This window comes from Chinchilla lanigera, unplaced genomic scaffold (assembly GCF_000276665.1).
Source record: "Chinchilla lanigera isolate Chin_1 unplaced genomic scaffold, ChiLan1.0 scaffold00008, whole genome shotgun sequence".
Lineage (NCBI taxonomy): Eukaryota > Metazoa > Chordata > Mammalia > Rodentia > Chinchillidae > Chinchilla > Chinchilla lanigera.
The window spans coordinates 11,277,977-11,298,865 of record NW_004955409.1 but is presented as its reverse complement, the minus strand read 5'-3'; the positions used below and the strand labels follow the sequence as shown (position 1 = coordinate 11,298,865).

The following is a 20,889-nucleotide window of genomic DNA, read 5'->3' as shown; positions in this document are numbered from 1 at the left end:
TGTGAATACTGAAAAATCCTCAGCACAGACCTATACCCCAGCACCACCTAGTTGCTTTCACTCTCCAGCACTCAGTGTACTGGATTGTACTTTCCACATGGTTGGTGGGCAGGCCCTTCCAACAGTGTGTGATGCTTAATGAGCACAAAGAAAGTGGTTGTTATTAGTAATGATATAATTAACAACACCACTGTTAAGAAATGTTCTGAGATTATTGATATTTTAACTCTATAGTTCACTAGATTTGTGAACTTTGGACAAGTTACTTAAGCTCACTGCCTTTTCCACTTGTAAATTTCCCAGGACCTGGTGCTTAGTAGGTACTAATCTGTATTGCTTTCCTTTTTGCATCTGTGAAAAGACTTGGATATACTTAAAACATACAGACTAAACTCAAATCCTGTGACTGAATGACTTTTAGACCATTCATTTAGACCATTCATTGTATGTATGAATTCTCTCAACCTCAGCATCTATACCTGTCAAGTAAGCATAGTGTCTGTGATACAAGGTGATTGTGAGAATTCAGCGTTAACACAGAGCATAACTTCTGGTACATAGGTGGTAGCTGATGTTCTTACAGATCAAACATCTCTAATCCAAAAGTCCAAAATCTGAAAGTCTGTAGATTTTAATTAGGAATGCTCAGCTAATAAAGTTTATACAGATTTTCCAGAATCTGAAGAGCTTTGAAATCTGAAACACTTCTGATCCCAAGTTTTGTTTTTTGTTTTGTTTTGTTCTGTTCTTAGACAGGATCTCATTATGTAGTTACGGCTGGCCTGGATTCACATTGATCCTGCTGCTTCAGCCTCCCAAGTGCTGGGATTAAGGAATGTGACACCACGCCCTGCTGATCCCAAGTATTTTGGATACAGGTTTCTCAACCTGTATTTTAATCCATAAGCAGAAATAAATTCCCTGTTTTTGCAAAATTAATATAATAACCTCTCTAAGGTAGTCAGAATTATGGTCATGGGCTGTAAAGCCCAATATCTGAATAAGGTGGGTTTTAGAGTCACCAGGGCCTGGGTTGCAGTTCCCATGCCTCAGTTTACTCTTCAGTTTTGAACGTGTTTCTTATGGGTTGGCTTGGTTCCTCCATGAAGTCAGGATAATATGCTCCTCACGGAACATGGCAAGGATTTAAGTGTGTTACTTGCATAGTGCCAGGTGCATGAGCTTGCTCAGTGAGTCCCTAACATTTTACTTCCTTTTGTTTTTTGAGCTGTTCATTCATTTCACTAGCATGCTCTATCCCTGAAGCCAGGAATCTGAACCCCACGTAGGTCTATAACGTTTCTCATTACAGGGCGCACAGACTCTTAGGCCATGCCTAAGCCCCTCTGCAGCGAGCACTTGGACCCAGGGAGGGACGGCAGTGTGGAGGCTTTCCCACGGCTAGAAAATAAGTCAAGGCTGCTGGGCCACTCTTCTTCTACAAAGTATTATCTTTGCAGTCAGAAAATAGCAATTGGTGCTTACAGAGTTTAATGTAACAGATTATAGCAAAAACTATTCCATCCATAGTCTGTTTTCATCATTATACATTTTTTTAAAACAGAGAAAGTTTGTTTCCTGAAAAGTATAATTGATAGAATGTTGCCTTTCTGCATGTGGCCTAGATTTAGCATTTTGGTCATTTTGAAATCTCCCTGAGTTATACCCAGGACTGTTTTAAATGGTTGTATTCATCAGGCAAATATTAAATTTATGGACACTTATAAAATCTGGTAAGTGAGAGAACCATGAAATTTTGAGTGAAAGAAATTATGGCCAAGAACGTATATATTCACTAAGACTAGAGTGAACAGTTCTTTTTTTCTGGAAAATGTTTCAAACATTCGTGTTCAATAACAAGCCATTGACATATTTGGAACTAAATGTTTTAAAGTTCCATATTAAGTGTGTTTTTAGATAAAGCGTTAACTCTGTTAATACTTCATGCTGTGTAGCACTATTTAAATTTCCCATTGCTTCTGAAGATTAGAGAAGTTGAGAGAATTTCACAATCAGTTAAAAATGTGGTTTTAAAGACTCATACTATGCAAATACAGAAAGCTCCAGCTTGTTTTCCCAGCAGGTAAGACTTTAAAGCCACATCCTTACTTAATTACAGTTTTTAAACAAGAATACTATACTTACTTGGTGGTTGTTAAAGAACTTTATCAATAGGCTCCAAATACTTGATTTAAACTAGCGGAACAATAATAATTACATGTGATGCATGGGAGAAATGCACAACATTATTTGGTCAAGAGTCACACAACGTTACAACAGTTTATCTTATACGCAATTAGCTTGTGGTTTGAAATTTTAACTGTTGTTAGTTTATCCTGTCTGCTTTGTGTCCAAGTAGGTCAAACTGAGGATTAAATATAGTCAAACTAAGGATTAAAAGTACTATAGAATAATACAATATTTTAAGTCTCAAATTTGTAGCATTTAGTTCAACTTAAGACTTATCTATGACATGTGATACCTTTACCTGTTTTCTGTCATTCTATTTATTATGTAAGTTTATTCATAAGCTAGAATTATGGTGGAACTCACAATCCAGAGTCTTTTTAGCAAATGTTGCAAATAACATAGGTCTTTCTTTGTAACAGAAACCAAAGATCTCACGTGAGTTCGATCAGGGTAGCTGTGCACAGGGTTAATAATGATTTCTCACAAGCAAATGTGTTCTCCCAGTGGTGGTGGTGGGATTGCACTGCTATATTTACCCTAAATTGCTAAATGGAACTTTCATAACATGGTTTCCTCAGCAAGTTAGGGAGAAGTTTATTGTCCTGGAACAGAAAGAAGATATGAGGAGTCCCCAGAGAATCACTCATTAGACAGTTACTGAGTACATACTGTATACCTTGAATATAAAATAAGACACTATCTTTGCTTCACTGACTCCCTAGTGCTTCTTAAGCAACTGTATATGTGCTACCTTGACCTTAAATGTCTTGGTCTTTCCAGTGAGTAAGGTATTTTAGGTTAGTTACCAGTTGGTGATGAATGTGGAAAAGAACAGTAAACCATCTTTCTCACTGTTACTGAAATTACTACTAGTTCCGAATTATTTGGCTTTCAGTTTTAAGGGACCTTTGCATGGCTTTATGTTTGTAATTGAGGTTCCATGTTAAGGTATGATTGAAAAATCATTAATTCAGAATTAACTTTACCTTTATAGTAATTTGAATGGTAATTGGCATCATCATTAAAGAAAGGATTAGAAAGCTGATAATATATATGAGCGGGGAAATAACGTGTGTGGCTAAAATTATAAATCACAATGCACATATTTTAGTACACATATATACAGATATTTTAATACACAAATGTGTTGTGAATTGCTGCCTTTTCCATTGTTAAAACTACATGACTTTAAGCTGGGTTATATTTTATACTTCTTTTTTGCATTTTATACTTCTATAAATGAAATTGAGCTGGGTGATCTCTTTAAAGTCAATCACAACTCTATAAACTTCGGTTACTCTGAATTCAAGGAGGCCCCACTCAACACTTTATTAACACTTGGGAGGGCATCGAAACTGTCTTTATAACTCAGAATAACTCATCTCCTTAGTTCCAAGTTAAAAAGGTTTTATGATTGAACTATACGAGGACTCAAAAAAGGAAAAAGATACTGGATGATAATAGTGATTGATTATTGGTTGATTTGTTGATAATAGCCATTGAGACCATATCTTAAGAAAAATAAATGAGATAACATATGTTCAAATGTCACGTGATTTCTCTGGTGTGAGAAACTGAAAATGTAAAAAAGGACCAAAACGTATACTAGATACTGGGAGATGGGAAGAAAATGTTGAGATGAGAAGGAGAACAAGGAAGGGGGAGGGGGAAAGGAAGAATGGGACCAGAAAAGAAAAGAAGGAAAAAATAGAAACAAAGCTTTGTAGATGGAGGGGTGGAAGGGCGGGGAAGGGAAAGGGAAAAAGAGAAGAAGCCTCGTATGTCCTGTATAGGTACAAACTCCCTATGATGAATGTTACTAGTGTGTATATCTAAAATGTACCAATAAAATAAAAAGAAAACCAGTCACTGATGAAAATAAAAGCTACCCAGTCACTCATTCTTTAGTATGTGAATATTTTGCGTAGACCACTGAGAAAATTTTTCTTGAAAAGACGATTACCCTGAATAGACATTTCTCAAGAGAAGACATATAGATGTCCCGCAAATATATGAGAATGTGCGTAGCATTACCGAACAGGAGGGAAATACAAATGAAAACCACAGTGAGCTGTCACCTCATACCTGTTAGAATAGCTGTTACCAAAAAGAATGGAGTGGTATTCAACCAGGAGATGGAAATCCTGTCATTTGCAACAGTGCGGGTGAACCTGAAGGACATTATATGAGATAAACCAGACGCAGATAGACAAATAATACACAATCTCATTTGTATGTGTAATCTACAAAAAGTTACTCGGGAACAGAAAGTTAAAGTGGTAGTTACCCAAGCCAGGGAGCGACCGGGATTGGAGAAATGTTGGTCAGAGGATACAAAATTTCAGTAACACAGGAAGGAGAAGTTCAAGAGCTCTATTGTACAACATTGACTATAATTAACAATAGTGTATGCTTTAAAATTGCAGAAATTAGATTACCACAAAAATTTTTACCACAAAACTGTGATATATATGTGTTCCATATGTAATTGTCCATTCTATATTGTATATCTATATTATATAACGTAAATAGCATGCTATACATAGTATATACAATTTTTATTTATCAATTTAAATAAATACAAATTTTTTAGAAAAAAAAAGGTGCTTGTCAAGTGGATACTTTTTGTAATCACAGTAAGCTGTTCCAGGTACCTTCTGAAATACCCACTTTTTATATGCATGATTGGAGAGCCTTATTTGTATGTCATAAGATTTATGAGTCTTGTGCAAGGTTGTATTCGGACTTTGTTACCGTGTTGTAAAAATTGATATTGTGATAATCATTATTGAAACACAGCCACAGATTAAAGTGATTTCCATAAGCCAACAGTGGTTTTGCTAATGTCAGCTTGTTCTATTAAGGCGTCTATTTACAATGCATTAAATTGCCCAATTGTCGCTCACCACGTAGACTTAATTTTTGCTCAGATTGTGCCTTCTTATCCTCTACAGGTTAAAATTCTGTGTCAACAGTTGCTGGTCCAGGTGTGTGACCTGCTCCGGCTAAAGGATGGCCACCTCTTCGGACTCAGTGTTATACAAAGTAAGTCATAGTACCGTATCTGTTGAATTTACTCAACTATCTCGGAAGAAGTGATGTTTTTATAAGCTTAAATGTAGCATATTGTTATAAAGCTGTAATTGTCAAAATACACGTAAATTCATTTTCATTTTTAGTCTTAGATATAGCTTTTAATCCAAACACTATGTAGTTCTTATAAGATTTAGGGTTTTAGTTCATGTATGTATTATACTTTGAACTTAAAAATGTATTTCTCTTTAGGAATCTAGATTTTAATGTATCTGCTCTTTTAAATTTTAATGAACCAAGTGATTTTGTTTCTTTGTATTCGGGGAACAGCTGAAACTAAGAAAAAAGTATACTAGATATTTTTATAATTTATTTTATGATTTTTGATGTTATAAAATAATGTGAAGTTAAAAAAATAACTCCTCTATTCAAGTCTTCTGCTGTTAACAACACAGTATAACACTGATCTTATTGCTTGAATCCTGTTTTCTGTTTCTCTTCTCTTCCTGCAAGTCAGACTATATGGCTTAGAAATATTAGGGTCATTTTCTTCTTTATTCTGTATGTGAAGAAATTTCCATGGAAAGAATTTCTTCCGTATAAGCTTTCTTCTCCCATAATGCCTTAGAGTTAAATTCTTAAGGCTTACCTGTGGCCTTTTTTTTTTTTTTATGAGCGTTTTTTCTTTCAAATCATATTTCTGAAATTTCTCTAATTTAGTCTTCTATATATGAAAAAAACTCACGTTTGCTCATTTTGTCAAGATTTTTTGTGAAATGTATTTAATTCTGTACTTGGGTGAGGATTATTTTCTATTGCTGGAATTGGCTTATGTTGAAAAGTTGAAGATACTGGAGAATCTGATCACTACCATAAGATGCTTACATCCAGCAGGTTGAAAAGTTTGTCATGGGAAACTGAGAAGTCAGGCCCCTTTTCTGCTCAAATGTGAGCTATTTTCAGCTGCTGTGCCACGAGAGGCCACAGAACACACCAGGGGACAGACACATCAGGGCCCAGTGAATCAGCCAGTCGCCCTTCAGGTTCTTCCCCTGGTAGTCAAAGCAATAAAAGCGCAAACGCTAAGCTCCGTCCTTGTGTTCGTACGCACATCAGTCACCTTGCAAGGACAAGCCGAGGGGCAGCCAGAAGCCCTACAGATTCTAAGGACCTTATTCATCTATACTCCAGTTAATCCTTACACCAGCCGCAGCCAGATTGTTGATCTTTGTTGCTCGGCAAGTCAGTTCAAGAAAACCAGTTTAGAGCTTCCTCAGGTCTCAAAATAGAGTTTTTAAGACGTGCTCCTTAAAGGAGATTGCAGTGTGGTGAAAGAACGTTGGAACAGGAATCAGCCGTCCTGGTTCTAATTCTGGTTCTACCACTAACAGCCTCGTGGCCTTGGATGCAGCGCTCAACTTCTCTCATTGTCAGTTTCTTCACAAGCCAAGTCAACACTACTGCTCTGCTAGCATGGCAGCACTGACGCACTTAAGAACGTTTTATTTAGGAGCTATATTTTTTAAGAGTAGTTTTAGGCCCACAGAAAGTGGAACAGGAAGTATGGAAAGTTCCCATGCACTCCCCACACTCACACGCACCGCTTTCCTCCCAGCGTCCTACACAGAGTTGCACGCTTGGTATAACTGCTGAGCTCGCATCAACACGCTGTCACCGCCCAATGACTGTAGTGCACATTTGGGCTCACAGCTGGTGTTTATATTCTGTGGGTTTGGACATACAATACAATGTCATGTAGCCACTATTTAGTATACAGAAGGGTTTTACTGCCCTAAAAACTCTCATACATTTTTAGATTGACACCTAAATTGTCATTGTAGATTGAGTATTTGCAAAAGGTATAGTCTCAGGAATATTAAACATTAACATCTAACAATGCAACTATTTTACTGTTCCTCTCTAATGTCATATAAATGCTATGCATCTGAATACTACCCCAATTTTGGAACTTTTTGAAAAGTAATTTCAGTTATTTGTTGCAAGAATACTACAGAGATTTCCCATATGCCTTCTGTCAGATTCTTCAGCATCTAACATTTTACCACATCTGTTCCTTCCATCCTACCTACCTGCTTATATACCTCAGTGTGTGTTTTCTAAAAACAAGAATGTTCTCTTGTGTGATCACAGTGTAAATATCATAATCAGGAAATCAACACTGGTATGACAGTGGCTGGCTTTTAATTTTGCTAATTGTTATTATAGGCAAAGAAAATGTAGGACCCTAAGTTACATTTGGTTGTTACATATCAGGTCTTTTTTATTCTGGCATAATTCCTTAATCTTTGTCATTTGTGACCTTGGCATTTTTGCAAAGTGCAGTCAAGTTACATTGGGAATGCCCTTCTATTCAGGTTTCTTTGTTGTTTCCTCTTGATGAATTCCAGTTCTGCATATTTTTGGCAGAAATACTAGATCGGTGATGTTTTGCCATTCTCAGTGTATAATATTAAGAGATACATGATATCTGTTTGTCTTTTTTTGGTGATGATGTTATTAACTTTCGGTGATGATGGCACATATTTTTCTTCATACACGTGAGTTTATACTAACATTTCTAATCAATTTCATTGGACTCATTTTAGCTCTTCCTTTTTCTTTTACTTATAACTGCTTTCTTCAGCAGTAAGAAACTCAGCTTATCTGTTTAACCACTGACCAGTGTGTTGCAGACGACATTAGGAAGGACACAGATAAGGAACAGCACGGGGAGGTTGGGAGAAGGGATACAGAGTGTCCGCTTCCTCTCTGGGCACGCTGCGCTGCAGCAGCCTGCACATGTTCAGCTCTCTGGGGTCTCCAGAGTCTTTAGCTATAAAGCTCTGATCACACTTGCAGGTAGTAGAAATATAATGGTAGTTGAAGCACGTATATATGGCTCCCTGGCCAGCAGTGTTGCTTCTGTTCATTATGTTGCTGCTTCATATGGAAACTCAAACCAAACACAGATAAGGTTCAACAGGAGCGTTGTCTGGTCTTGTCCATTTCCTGTCTAATGAGTGGAAAGGAGAAATGGGAGATAGTGTCACCTAACTGATAACTGCGTTTGGGTAGCATCCCCCTTTTCCTGACTCCGGGACTTCTTTTCATTCAAACTAGGTAACTGAAAATTCCACCTATCCCCAAAGGGGAGCTGTACCCTTCTTACTCTGACTCTTCCCGGTCACACCCCAGCGTTCAGCCAGGAACCGGCAGCGTAGTCAGGCTTGTTTATTCCTGGAGTAGTCAGAGATGCACTTTCCTTCAGATGGATTTTTATGCAGAACATTTCAAGTGGATGCCCCCTTAGTGATGGTTAGAGAAAGGAGTTGGCATTTTTAAAAGTCAGATTTAAAACTCTAGGGATGCTAAAGGCTTTTCTTGTAAGTTCGTCTCTGTCTTTTTTTTTTCTTTTTTTACAAGATTCTCTTTAGGAAAAATGAAAAATTTTGTGTTTTTTTTACCAGCTTGTTTTCATGTTTAGATCATTTTTACATCACAGCCTATTCGCCTTATAAATATGAGTCCCTTGAAAGGAGTATTTTGGCATTCATGGTTGTTTTTCGTAAGGTTCTTTTCTTCCCTAAGACTGGTTCCAAAGACAGTGCAAGTAATGGTTTATCATTTTGTCATGTGTTTTGCTGTGGGTGACAGAGAATGAATATTCTTGAAAATTATTCTTCACAATCTGGAGGGCAGAAAGGGGCCATCATCAGTGCTACCTAGTGTGTTACATAGCAGTTAAGATGATGTTTCCACCCATTTTCACTATTTTTGCACTTATAAGAGCAGTCTTTTGTGAGCTAAACAGATGCATGTTTTTCTAAGACTAATACTACAGTGCTGGAAGTTAGATTCTTAAATGATAATGACCCTAGAAAGTGGGAAGAAAGCAGGACTTGGAAAATAGTGTTTCTTCTAAACATTACACGTATCAACAGTATGAGTTCTGTATTGCAGAAGCAAAATAATTCATAACCTCATTAACGTTTAGCCCACAGAACCTTTTATCTTTTTTATATCTTGCTGAGTTTTCTTGGTGGTATAAATTTAGACTGCATTCCCAAACCTTGAGGCCTTTTTAAAGTTGTATCTTTGAATATTCTTTTAAAAATGTATCTTTGCTTTAGTGTCTTATCTCCTTTTTTTAATGTACAGATAATGAACATGTATATATGGAAATGCAGCAAAAGCTTTATAAATATTGTCCAAAAGAATGGAAGAAAGAAGCCAGCAAGGTACGCCAATACGAAGTCACTTGGGTGAGGTTACATTTATGAGCAAAATTATTTTGATTTTTTTTAAAAATTTTATCCTAATTTTTGTATATTAGAAAAAAATCCTAAGCAGTACTTTGTTCTGTAAAGATTGGGAAAAGGAATTATAAATTGTAAAATGTCAGTTAAGTATAATGATATATTTTGGATGTGTATAAATAATATTGGCTAATAAATTTCTTAGCAATCTTGGAATAACACTTTGGAAAAAAAGGAAAAGTTGTTTCTCTTTTGTGGCTGTGTTATCACAACTTGTGCTGGGATTTATTAGTCATTTGATGCTACTTTTACTGTATGTATGTCTGATCCTTCGTACTTCGTTGTATTACCGCCCTTATTTAGTAATCATAAACTGTTTATGTGGGAGAACACTCACAAGGAAATCTGCATAGCGTTTCCAAGATCACTCTCCTAAGTCAGAATAAAGTCGTAATACCTAATCCCAGATCCTCCAATTTATAGTTAACAATTCTCAGGATAAAGGGGAAGGCAACTTCAAAGCCAGCTGCAGAGTAAGAAGCATGCCTGTCTGAGTAAACAAACAGAATTTGGTATGTGGAATGTCAAGGGAACAAGAGGACATTTGTAATAAGGAGCAAATGGTCACCACAGGGGACAGAGCTGAGCAGGGAGCTGGATCTCAGCTAGAAATTTCCATGGCATTTATTTTTATCCTCCCGTATGTTGTCATTGGCATTACTCTGAATAGGAATCAGACAGAGGGATGGTGCCCTGTTTTGCTTTGTAACTTCCTAGTTTTGTAGGAACCTGCAGTCCACAGGGGACAGTTGCTCTGTGTTCGGGGTTCCCTCTTATTACAATTAGAGAAAGCCCTTCACTGTTGAGAAATCATCCAGTAAATAGTGGTAGTATGGTGGCTTTTGAGACTCATTTTTGAAGTAACTTGTTTTGAATAGCTTGGTTTTTATGTGTATCTTTGTTTTAGGGCATCGACCAGTTTGGGCCTCCCATGATTATACATTTCCGAGTACAATACTACGTGGAAAATGGCAGATTGATCAGGTATGAGGACAAGGAGAAATTGTAAGCCTGTTGTTTCTCCATAGCACTTCTTCTAATACACCAAAGTTCTACCATTCCACCTCTGGGAATATGCACTCCATAACAGTAGCAATTTTTATTTTCTTTTTCGTCTTTCTGCACTCTCATATACCCTTGAGCCCTAAAACATAGGTAAAGGAGGCACTGAATAAATATTTGTTGAATAAATAAATGGTAATGGTGAATTATGAATGAAAATGTTAGCAGCCTCACTAACTATTATTTTCTCCACTCCACATTTTCACTGACAAATAGTCATAAAGAAGGGACTGGCAGTTTTGTAAAGAGTGGAGAGATTCATTAAAGGATTATTTTTTTTCCAGGGATGGGGTGAGTGGGATAGGAAATGGAGCAGGGCCTTCATTTCAGCCTGGTTTTCCTCTCATATTTGGGATCTTGCATCTATTCTGACTGATTGTTTTAAAGCTAGGATTAAGCCCAATGGACCTCTTGTACTCTTAGGGAGATTTTGGCAAGGGCAGGTAATTGATTCTTTTTTCTAGAGATGGGTGCAGGAACTGTGCTCATGATACAGATTCAGAATCGCCAGTTTAATCCTTTGCATAAGAGGGTTCAGTGCTGGAAAACTTTCAGAGGTGCTTCTCTTGCCTAAGAGAAAAATGTAGGAAACATGAACTGTTTCACCTTGTTTTTTTGTTTTTGTTTTTGGGGGTTTTTTCGTTGTAGTTGTTTTGGTTTTTTTGGTCTTTTTGGTCTTCTTGAGACAGGGTTGGTTTCACTATGCCGTTCAGATTGGCCTTAAACTAACTTTATAGACGAGGCTGACCTCAAACTCACAGCAATCCTCCTGCCTCAGCCTCCAGAGTGCTGGGACTACAGGCGTGCACCACCACCCTTAGCTTTACTTTGTTGGTAAAGACCATTTGAAAGACAAAAATATACATTGTCTAGTGAGTTACATGACAGATTAGCTCTTGATAGTATTTTATATCACTACCAAATGCAAATTAAAGCCAAAAAACATTAGCCCATAAAGAATTTTGTTTAAGGCTTAGGAACTTTCATTAGGCTCAGTTTATATAAAATAGATTTTTCTTCTAATTTACCTATAAGTAAGAAATGCCCTGGAAAGAAAGAAAATTTATTAGTTAACTACTAATTAACTCCCTGGGGCTCAATGAATGTTTAATTCATCCTTTTACTTCTGTCTTTTCCCCGAGGATGAACCAGTACAAACAATGTGTGGCCATCATTATGAAAAGGTGTGCTCTGAAAAGTACTCTGTCCCAGGGGAAAGAATTCTATAAATGCTTTATGTTTAAACTCTTCATGCTTGGTTAAAATGAACCCTTTTTTATTATCATCTACTGATAAACTCTGAGTGTCAGGTAAACCATCAGCTTACAGTACTGGTTTACAAATCAGCTCGTTAAAATACAAATCCATGCGCACATTTTTTGTTGCATTTTTTACTTTGATCACAAATGTCTTTTACCCATGAAATTTGTTTTTTTTTTTTAAGCAGGTTTTTCCCTACTCTGCACTCTTACTAAACATATTTAACAGGGACTGTATTCCTGACCTCAGTGGATTTTGCGATGAGCATTTCTTTTTGTAGAGACAATCGTGGTGGTTGTGAGGGGTGCTTATGAAAATACACTCATGGAGTAACATTCACTTAATATGAAACAAAAAACAGATTTGAGGATAGCTTTTAGTTCACTCCTTCTCAGAGAAATACAGGCACAAAAAGGACTCCAGATATGCAGGGTTTTTTCCCCAGGAGGGCATATAAACAGAAATTTGAAAAAGAGCCTTAGAATATTTGTAATGTGCTTAGCTAAGAAACAAAACAAAAAAATACGGCAAAAGATGAAAGCCAGGATTACCCCTAGTATTATTCTTATTTATACCATGTACAGTGTGGTTGTGGCAGAAATTTTAAAACACAGACAACAAACATGTGGGCTTCTAATATTCTGTATGTTCCGTGGCGTGTTTACCATGTCGGAGTGGAATTTTTCAGACCCTTTGCCCTTCCCTGAGAAAATCAAGTGCGGTGAGCCTTAGGAGAGGTTATTTCTGCAGCCTGGGTAGCCTGACTTGGTGTTCTGGCTCCCGTGACCTGAGTGACGCAGGGCCTAGCTGTAGCCACCCTGTGTCCACGCGTTGGGAGGGGGCAGCAGCAGGCTGCTGTCACCCAGTGGAGAGCAGCGCTCGGGTCCTGTTTACATGCCATTGCACTGTTCCTCCAGAAGGTGACTTCTGCTTTCTTTTATTTTTCCAGTGACAGAGCAGCAAGATACTATTATTACTGGCACCTGAGAAAACAAGTCCTTCACTCCCAGTGTGTGCTCCGAGAGGAGGCCTACTTCCTACTGGCAGCCTTCGCCCTGCAGGCTGATCTCGGGAACTTCAAAAGGAATAAGCACTATGGAAAATACTTCGAGCCAGAGGCTTACTTCCCGTCTTGGGTAGGCACTGTTTCCAAACTTTAACGAGGGTTTTCTCGAGCACGTTTCCAGCTCCTAGGGCTCCTTCAAGGGTGGGAACCCACATGTTCTACAGCCGGTACTCACCATACCCAGGTATAAGCCTAACCCTTGAGAGCCAGACACACGTGATGTCTTGAGGTACTTGGTCTGCAGCTGGCTGGCGGGCAGGGCCTGCCCCTCCTCGGTGTGGTGGAGCTTGAATTTGCCAGCCTCCTTCCGGCATGTACGTACCTGACTGTAGCCCTCTCATCCACCTTTTGTGGAGCTGCACTTTCCCCCTTTGAAGAGAAAAACATTATTTTTTCAAGGATGAGCTCATTCACAGCTTTCCTGGGCTGAGAAAATAAATCTAAGTCAGCTTCTCACTATAACTGCATGTCCTTTCCTCACAGGACAGGAGCCGCCCCTTCCCTCAGTGGGAAAGTGCAGGTTGTCCTGCCTGAGCTGTCCCAGCCCTCCTGTTTCTGTCTCATCCTCCCCCGAGTCTCTGCTGTGTCTTCTCTCTTCTGGAGCGTTGCCCCTCCTCAAACTCACTCTCTCCTTCGGTTAGAACGCATTAAACTTGAGGCTACCCATGTACCCTCGAGAAAGAGGAGCCACGTCCTCTGCCTGCCTCCTCAAGAAAGCTGGAAAAAGCAGTGTGCATGGGATTTTCTGGCTGCTGCTTCCTGTGCGTGTTCCTCAGGCCACTTCCACCAACCTTCTCTCCCTACCCGTCACTCACAGTGCCGTTGGTAAGGTCACCGGTGACCTCAGCGTTGCTAAGTCCAGAGAACACCTTTCACTCCTTTGCCTGAATTTTGCTGCTGTACTTTGTGCTTAACCACTCACATCTGGGAGGATTTCATCCGAACCCATGCATTTAACAGCCGTGTATGTGCAGGGAACGCCCAGCTCTGTTTCTGTGGGATAGCTCTTTACCCACAGGCTCCTCAAACTCACAGTGCTCTACATCAAATTCATCTTCCCACCTCACTAAGATGTAAACCCAGCTCTGTGTTCCTGTCTCTCTGGGGGCCCAGAGCCCAAAATCTGGAGTCCTGTGAACTCCTACTTGTCCACTGTGCCTTCTCCATCCCACCCAGTGAGGAATGGAAGGCAGCTTTCCTCAGTGTCCATGCCTTCCTCACCCCGCATAGCGCCTCCTGTTTCCGGGGTTCGTACTCCAGGCAGCACTGTTGCAGAGAATTCCTCCCTGTCCCCTGCTTTCTCCAGATGAACACTGAAAGCCCCCACTCTGTGGGCTCTGTGGCTGTAATTTCAGAAGAATTAAGTAGGATCCAGAACCAGCAGATGTGCTGACAGTGGGTATATTTCAGGGTACCAGTCATTTCGCCGGTGTAAATTATGATGTGCCCAAAGTTACGCACGTTTGCATGGGATATTTTTCTTTTGACTACAGCTACAAGAACCTGTTTTCCCCATTTCTTGTCATTTTTCTTTTTAGATATGCAGCACTACCCCTAAGTGGAGTTTGTAGCTTATAGTATTAGCTGATTCAGCCAGTAACACAACAGATGGTGAAAACAGAATAAAAGTGGGAATTTTCTGGGGGAAATTAGCTGGATTGCATGGCCTATTTTAAACTCTCACCCTTTCGTCATTTTGGGGTGGGAGTTGTACTTACATGCCTCCAACAAATGCTCTACTGCACACCCCCTTGTGTCCCCACAGGTTGTTTCCAAGAGGGGGAAGGACTACATCCTGAAGCACATTCCAAACATGCACAAAGATCAGTTTGCACTGACTGCTTCCGAGGCCCATCTTAAATATATCAAAGAAGCTGTCCGACTAGATGATGTCGCCGTTCATTACTACAGATTGTATAAGGTACAAAACTTCTCGATTAGGATTGCAGTCATCTTCAGAATTGCAATTTCCTTGTAAAACAAGCTTTTGTCTCCCCGGTACTTGAGATTGAACCCAGGCCCTCACACTAAGCTATATCCCCACGCCTTTTAAAAAAATTTTTTATACAGTGCTGAGACAGTATCTCACTAAGTTACTAAGTTGCCTGGGCTGGGTTTGAACTTGGCAGTCCTCCTGCCTTAACTTCCCAGACTGCTGAGATTACAGGCATGCACTAGCAAGCCCTGTTAAACAGGCTTTTTAATGTTTTGTTAACATAAAAGGGGTGATCAAAATATACAGTGACTATTTGAATTTTTAAAAGTTATTACAGTAAAAGACACATTGTTATGAATCCCCTTAAAATACTCCCTTCACTCAGAACACACTTGACCTTTCTTGCCACTTTCAGAAGCAGTTCTGAAAGTTCTCTTTCACAAGTATCTGTAGGAGGTGTAATCAGAAATAAGGTGAGTGCTGCTGCTGAGCGCCATGCGGTGGGAAGGCAGATTCATAAAAACATTACAGTGTGTCCTCATCCACCTCCTTCAGGGGATCTGGCACCATGCAACTCCTGACTCCCCACTAAAGTCAAAATAACCTGAAAGGTAAACATTTCGAGTCAATTCGGGACCTGGAGGCACGCTCACAGAGCAATTAAAGACACTGATGGGTGTGTCTGCTAAGCAGTGGTGTTTTCCTCTGGGCTGGAATGGGGATGGAGCCTTTATTCCTCTTTTTTCTTTTTATGATTTTAATAGTGAGATAAACAAATGGTTACAAATTATGGATCTGGCTTTTTAGTGACAATGGAATAGTTGTTTTTTTCTCCACTCCAAATGTGCTTCTCTGCTTTGGGGAGTAACATTTGCAACTTACTAGATCAATGGTGTTTAACGTTGCTCAAAGTGAAGCCACGCCTGCGGCGCACAGGTCAGTCTCAGGAGCACCACCAGGACAGCTCGTTTTAATGGAGTACTGTGTTTATTGGGCACACTTTGTATTTCTTTTCTTCTTTTTTAAATCCTTGTAAGAGTGAAACTGTGGTCGTTGTTTTACAGACCAAGAAACTGAGGTTTAGGAGGTTAAGATTCGCCTGAGATGGTAAAACCAAGTGGCAGAGCCAGATTCGGCCCAGGCCTCTTGGTGACAGAGCACCTGTGCATGAACCACCCTCTGCACTCTCCTCACTCTCTGAAGTCCTTAGGCGTTTGTATCCTGTGCATCCCTAGGCTCATTTTTCTAGTGTGGGCCACAAGTCAGATACCTAAACAGGGATGGGGTAGAGAGGATGGCCGGCAGGGAGCCCTCACACTATTTATCATCTTCTTCTCTTCCGTTCTGCACCCCTTTCCCTTTTCCACAGGTGCACCTCCTTGGCAGGAACTCCTGAATTCCCACTTACTGTCTGCAAACCAAAGGGGGTGACGTGGTTCAGAACATGATCAGTTGGGCCTAACTGCCTGGGATTGAATCCCAGCTTGGCTCCTTCCTGTAGGACCTTAGGCAAGCTACTTAACCTTTTTGTGTTTCAGTGTCCCCATAATTAAATGGGACAGGAACCTACTCCTTAGGATAGCAGCAGACTGAAGAAATCACCGGATAAAGAGTACCTAAAACAGTGTCCACCTGCAGCATGCTGTTAAGCTTGCTGTGGTTACCCACTATCACTGTGTTTGTTATCTCTGTTGTACCTTAATGTTCAGATTAGCATAACTAAACCATTGGAGACTGGGCTGTATTTGGTTGCAGTGCTGGGTAGTTTTCCTAGCTGGTTCCGAAAATTTAACAAGGGGCCAGCAGATGGTCTCTCTGTTCCCCTCTCTTCCTTCCCTCCTTCCTTCCTGCTCCCCAAAAGATGTACTGTGACATGAAAAGCACAATTAAGGACCATAGGAGCCTTTGGAGTAAATCCCTGAAAAAATGATTTGGGGTTTTTTCCCCCTTAAGAGATTTAACTTGTGACACCCCCCACCCCATTTTACATGAGAAAAACGCCAACAAGTAACATTTTTAATAATAAGCTTATATTTTTAAATGTATTAGAAGTATGAATAATACATTGGAAAGATTCTGGCTTTGGAATTAGATGTCACTTAGAGGCCCTATGTTACTACTCATGATTGCTGGGGTCTCGAGCAACTGTAACTATCATCTTGGGCCGTCTATTCAGTGGGAGCAGTGCTGTGTACTCCGGAAGCTGGGAGGAGTCCGTGAGGTCATGAATCTGGAGGAACAGCAGGGCGGGCTGCCTGGTACCTGAGCAGATGCCCAGTAAATATTCATTGCTTGTCTTACTTGCTGGGGAAACTTGCCATTTTAAAGAATCCTGTTAATAATCTTTTAGTGAAAAAAAAAGGCCCAATTTGTCTTTTTGCAAAAATTAATCTTTAAATTTTGCTTAGTGTGTGGTTCTTACTACATGACACAGAAAGTGATTCACTTGTGTGCTTAAAACAAGATATTTAATAAAAATGTGAGTGAAGTGGCTGAGCAGATATCATCATCTGAAGGGCAGTTTTTATCCTTTGGAGAAATCAAGAGGCAGCCATTAAATCTGCTGCATTTAGGGTTTACTTATGAAATAAGGGGGCAGGGAGCATTCTGGAAAAAAAAAGCGGTTTTGTGCCTCTTCCTCCACACACTCCACACTTCACATGTAAGCTACCAGCATTTTTATGAGCACAGTCTTATTTGAGAAAGCAGTCAGTACAGCCTGGGATGGAAACTTGACCACAGATTAAATAATGATGGATTGGTTTCTCCTGTTAATCTTACACTATATGTGCCTTTCTGACATAAAAAATATATGAGTTGGACAAGAATAGTCCAAATACTGAAAATAGGCTATGTTTTTTCTTTATGCCAAGTAAGGATGCATTTTCTAAAAATATCTCTTCCGGTGGCATCAGGGAAGATGACATTAAACATAGTGATGGGCACACATCCGTTTATTGCTTCAAGATACCTCTTGATGAAAATACTTTAGTTATTTAGTAACTTTTATTATGCTATTTTGAACTTCATACCTTAAGTGTATTTACTACAGATGAGCACATAAAAGATGTGGCCAAATTTTAGAGTACATTTTTAATTGTAGAATTTTTTTCCTTATGGTTGCTGTAGTGTCATTTTTACATTTTACAGTTTAACTGGTAGAATGTGTATCATACTGGCAAGTGATAATTGAACTTCTTAAAAATACATATTTCCAAACTGAATATAAAAGATAATTTTATTATCTGTTGTCATGAGAGAGTCATAACTATTTAGTCATTTGTCTGTAATTTTGGTTTCAGGGAGCTGGGAAATTAGTCCTGTTTTAAACATAAAGTTTGATACATCTCAGACTATAACTTGAAATTAGATTCAATATTCTAACATCAGAGGAGAGAGTAAGCCTAAGATGAAAGGTGAAAAATAAATCAAATAATGCAAAAGCAGCAAAAATAGTTTTGCATCCTAGAGTTCTCAATAGCATGAGTGTTTAGAATATTGTCAGAGTAGAAGTATGTATAATGAAATATTGAACTCAAGGATACAGAATGTATAATATAGCATTACTAATCTAGCTTGTGCTTGTGATTTTCTTAAATCTTGTAGGAAACTAAGGCTGTGGGAAGACTTGAGCAAAGTTATTATAAGTCAGATGCTCTCCAGTCACAGAATCTTTCTGTTTCTTGAATGCCGAAGTATTCATTATTGAAGTATTCACTCAGAAAAATACGCTTTTTCATAAAGTTTTATTCCAACAGGATAAAAGGGAGATTGAAGCTTCACTGACGCTCGGATTGACCATGCGAGGAATACAGATTTTTCAGGTTGGTAAATGAGAAATAAGTGCCAGCTGGTATTGACCGTGTCTTACATTTAGAGCACGCTGGTGTGGTCTGTTCCCAGTCGTTTCCTGTTGTCTTGCGCAGATGTTAATGGCATAGGTTGGGTGAAGTGACTCAACCTGATCCTTGACAAGAGTGGGTTCCCTGTAGCAGAAAACAAGCCAAAGATTGGCCCCGATTCCTCCCCACCATATCACTAACAGATCGTTAACACCCTAACATTTCTTTGTGTGCCATTGATTGTCAATATTCTCTTTTATCCCATGGAGCAGTTAATAAGTGTGGAGAGAAAAATGGCATTTTAATATGGAGCCTAGCTAGATGTTTTAGTTTCTTTTGCACTTTTGTGATAAAATTTGTCCCTGGAAAACACAGTAACTGTATCCTTTTGCAGGTGGGATGCCGTTACCCTACAGGGAGGAAGACTATCTTCTCACAGGATGTTAGGATGCTCTGAGGATGTCTTATCTTTGATGTAGGCAGCATATCCAATTATGAAAGTCAGTCCCTTACCACTTTCTGGAATGCCTGAGTCTTTTGGACTTCTTATTTAAATTTATGGATAGGCCAGAAGGGAAAAGATTCCCTTAAAACGGCCAGTTAATGCAGTCACACAGGAACCAAATGCTGTAGAATTTTATCACCAATCTTTTAATTACTGTCTCTACTTTTCCAAAGAGAGTTTGAAAAGTCTTTCAGATTTTAATTACTGAATTTTAGTTTTCTAGGAGAGATTTTAGAGCTCTCTTAGAGTATGTTATTTATCCTATAGCTCCATATGCATTGTAATTCTTTTCACAGAATCTTGATGAAGAGAAGCAATTACTGTATGATTTTCCCTGGACAAATGTTGGAAAGTTGGTATTTGTGGTAAGTTCAAAATAACTAATTTTAAAAAAATAAAATGCTCGCAAGTTTGGTTTCTTGGTAAATTTTGGGTTTTTTTATTTCTTGTTTTTAAAACATTTTGTCTCAGGCACAGAAGTTATTTTTTAAAATCTGAAGCTGAAGAAAATTTACTTTTTTGTATTCTTGTGGTCCTTGTCATTCATATCCCAGTGGTCCTAAAGAATCCTAAAGCCAAAGAACTGACTGATTGTAGCAGGGTGTGTGCTCCTTATCACACCATCCTGTTATTCTAGCTGCAAAAGTAACGTGGTGGGAAAAGTGCAGGGTGAGTTCATCAAACAGAGTTACCATTTAAAAAAACACAGCAGAGGAATTAGAACACAGAAAGCTATAATCACGGGGTGAATTACTCTTAGTGTAGAGGTTGGCTGGTTCTTTTGGAAGTTGTTTCTTTTGAACAAAGGATAAAGAGTAATAAAAAAGATGTTTCTATTAATATTTCACTATTTAAAACTCATCATTATAAAGAAAAGTCTACAGTATTTAACAGGAAGAGTACTTTATTTTTAGAATATTGAGAATGACACACTTTCTTTTGTGGGAGCACATTCTTGATTTTTCCCAGCTATTTCTTTACTTCACCAGCGATCTCCATTTTTTGGTAGGGTTTGAAGAGTTAAAAGTTCATAATGTGTACATCTGGTGGTCATTGAAATAAAGGGCAACCCTGACTCCAGGCTGCATGGAGTCTAAGGGCCTGTTGTCCTGTTTTGGTCTTCCTGTTACCTGAACTACTTGGGCCCTGTTTGGTCTGATTTTGCTTTAGTCACATGGTGACTGGGGCTTGCCCTGCCCTCTCCTCACTGGCTGTCTTGTGTTCAGGCTCTCTTTCAAGGATCTGAGGTGTTTGAAAATGAGCAGATCATACCCCACTTGCTCTTTCTATGGCCCAAACTCAGTAGTAATGAGATGTATTTATGAAGTTGAGGGATTTGTGGGTCTTGGACCCAGTGATTCCTAAATCTTATTGTATATCACTTGTATTTCATAAGCTTGTTAAAGTAATTAATGCAACTAGAAATGAACAGGGTAAAATCACAATGGATACTGGTAAAATCCAGGAAATCATTAGCAACTGTTTCACAAACATACCTGCTGAATAACTGAAGAGCTCTGAAGAAATGGAGAGATTCTTAGATACATGTTAATTGCCAAAGCTGAATTAAGAAGACTTAAAAATCTTGAGCAGTCCAATACAGGCAACGTAATTAAAGTATTAATAATGATAAAACTACCAACTAAGAAGCTCAGGACTTGAAGGATTCACAGCTGAAT

The 20,889-nt window shown here is 39.0% G+C and overlaps 1 protein-coding gene across 5 annotated transcripts in view; it reads left to right on the top strand.

The window, feature by feature from the left end:
* The window catches only part of Frmd6 (FERM domain containing 6), a 158,437-nt gene that overhangs the window by 122,027 nt on the left and 15,521 nt on the right, over window positions 1-20,889 (top strand). For 3 of the 5 annotated variants that reach the window (XM_013510329.1, XM_005376789.2, XM_013510330.1), the window contains 7 exons: window positions 5,145-5,235; window positions 9,382-9,485; window positions 10,447-10,523; window positions 12,811-12,997; window positions 14,693-14,848; window positions 18,622-18,687; window positions 19,507-19,575. In XM_013510329.1, the coding sequence (XP_013365783.1) occupies window positions 5,145-5,235; window positions 9,382-9,485; window positions 10,447-10,523; window positions 12,811-12,997; window positions 14,693-14,848; window positions 18,622-18,687; window positions 19,507-19,575 (750 nt within the window). The remainder of the gene's footprint in view (window positions 1-5,144; window positions 5,236-9,381; window positions 9,486-10,446; window positions 10,524-12,810; window positions 12,998-14,692; window positions 14,849-18,621; window positions 18,688-19,506; window positions 19,576-20,889) is intronic. The other 2 variants (XM_005376790.2, XM_005376791.2) reach the window with 1 other exon arrangement.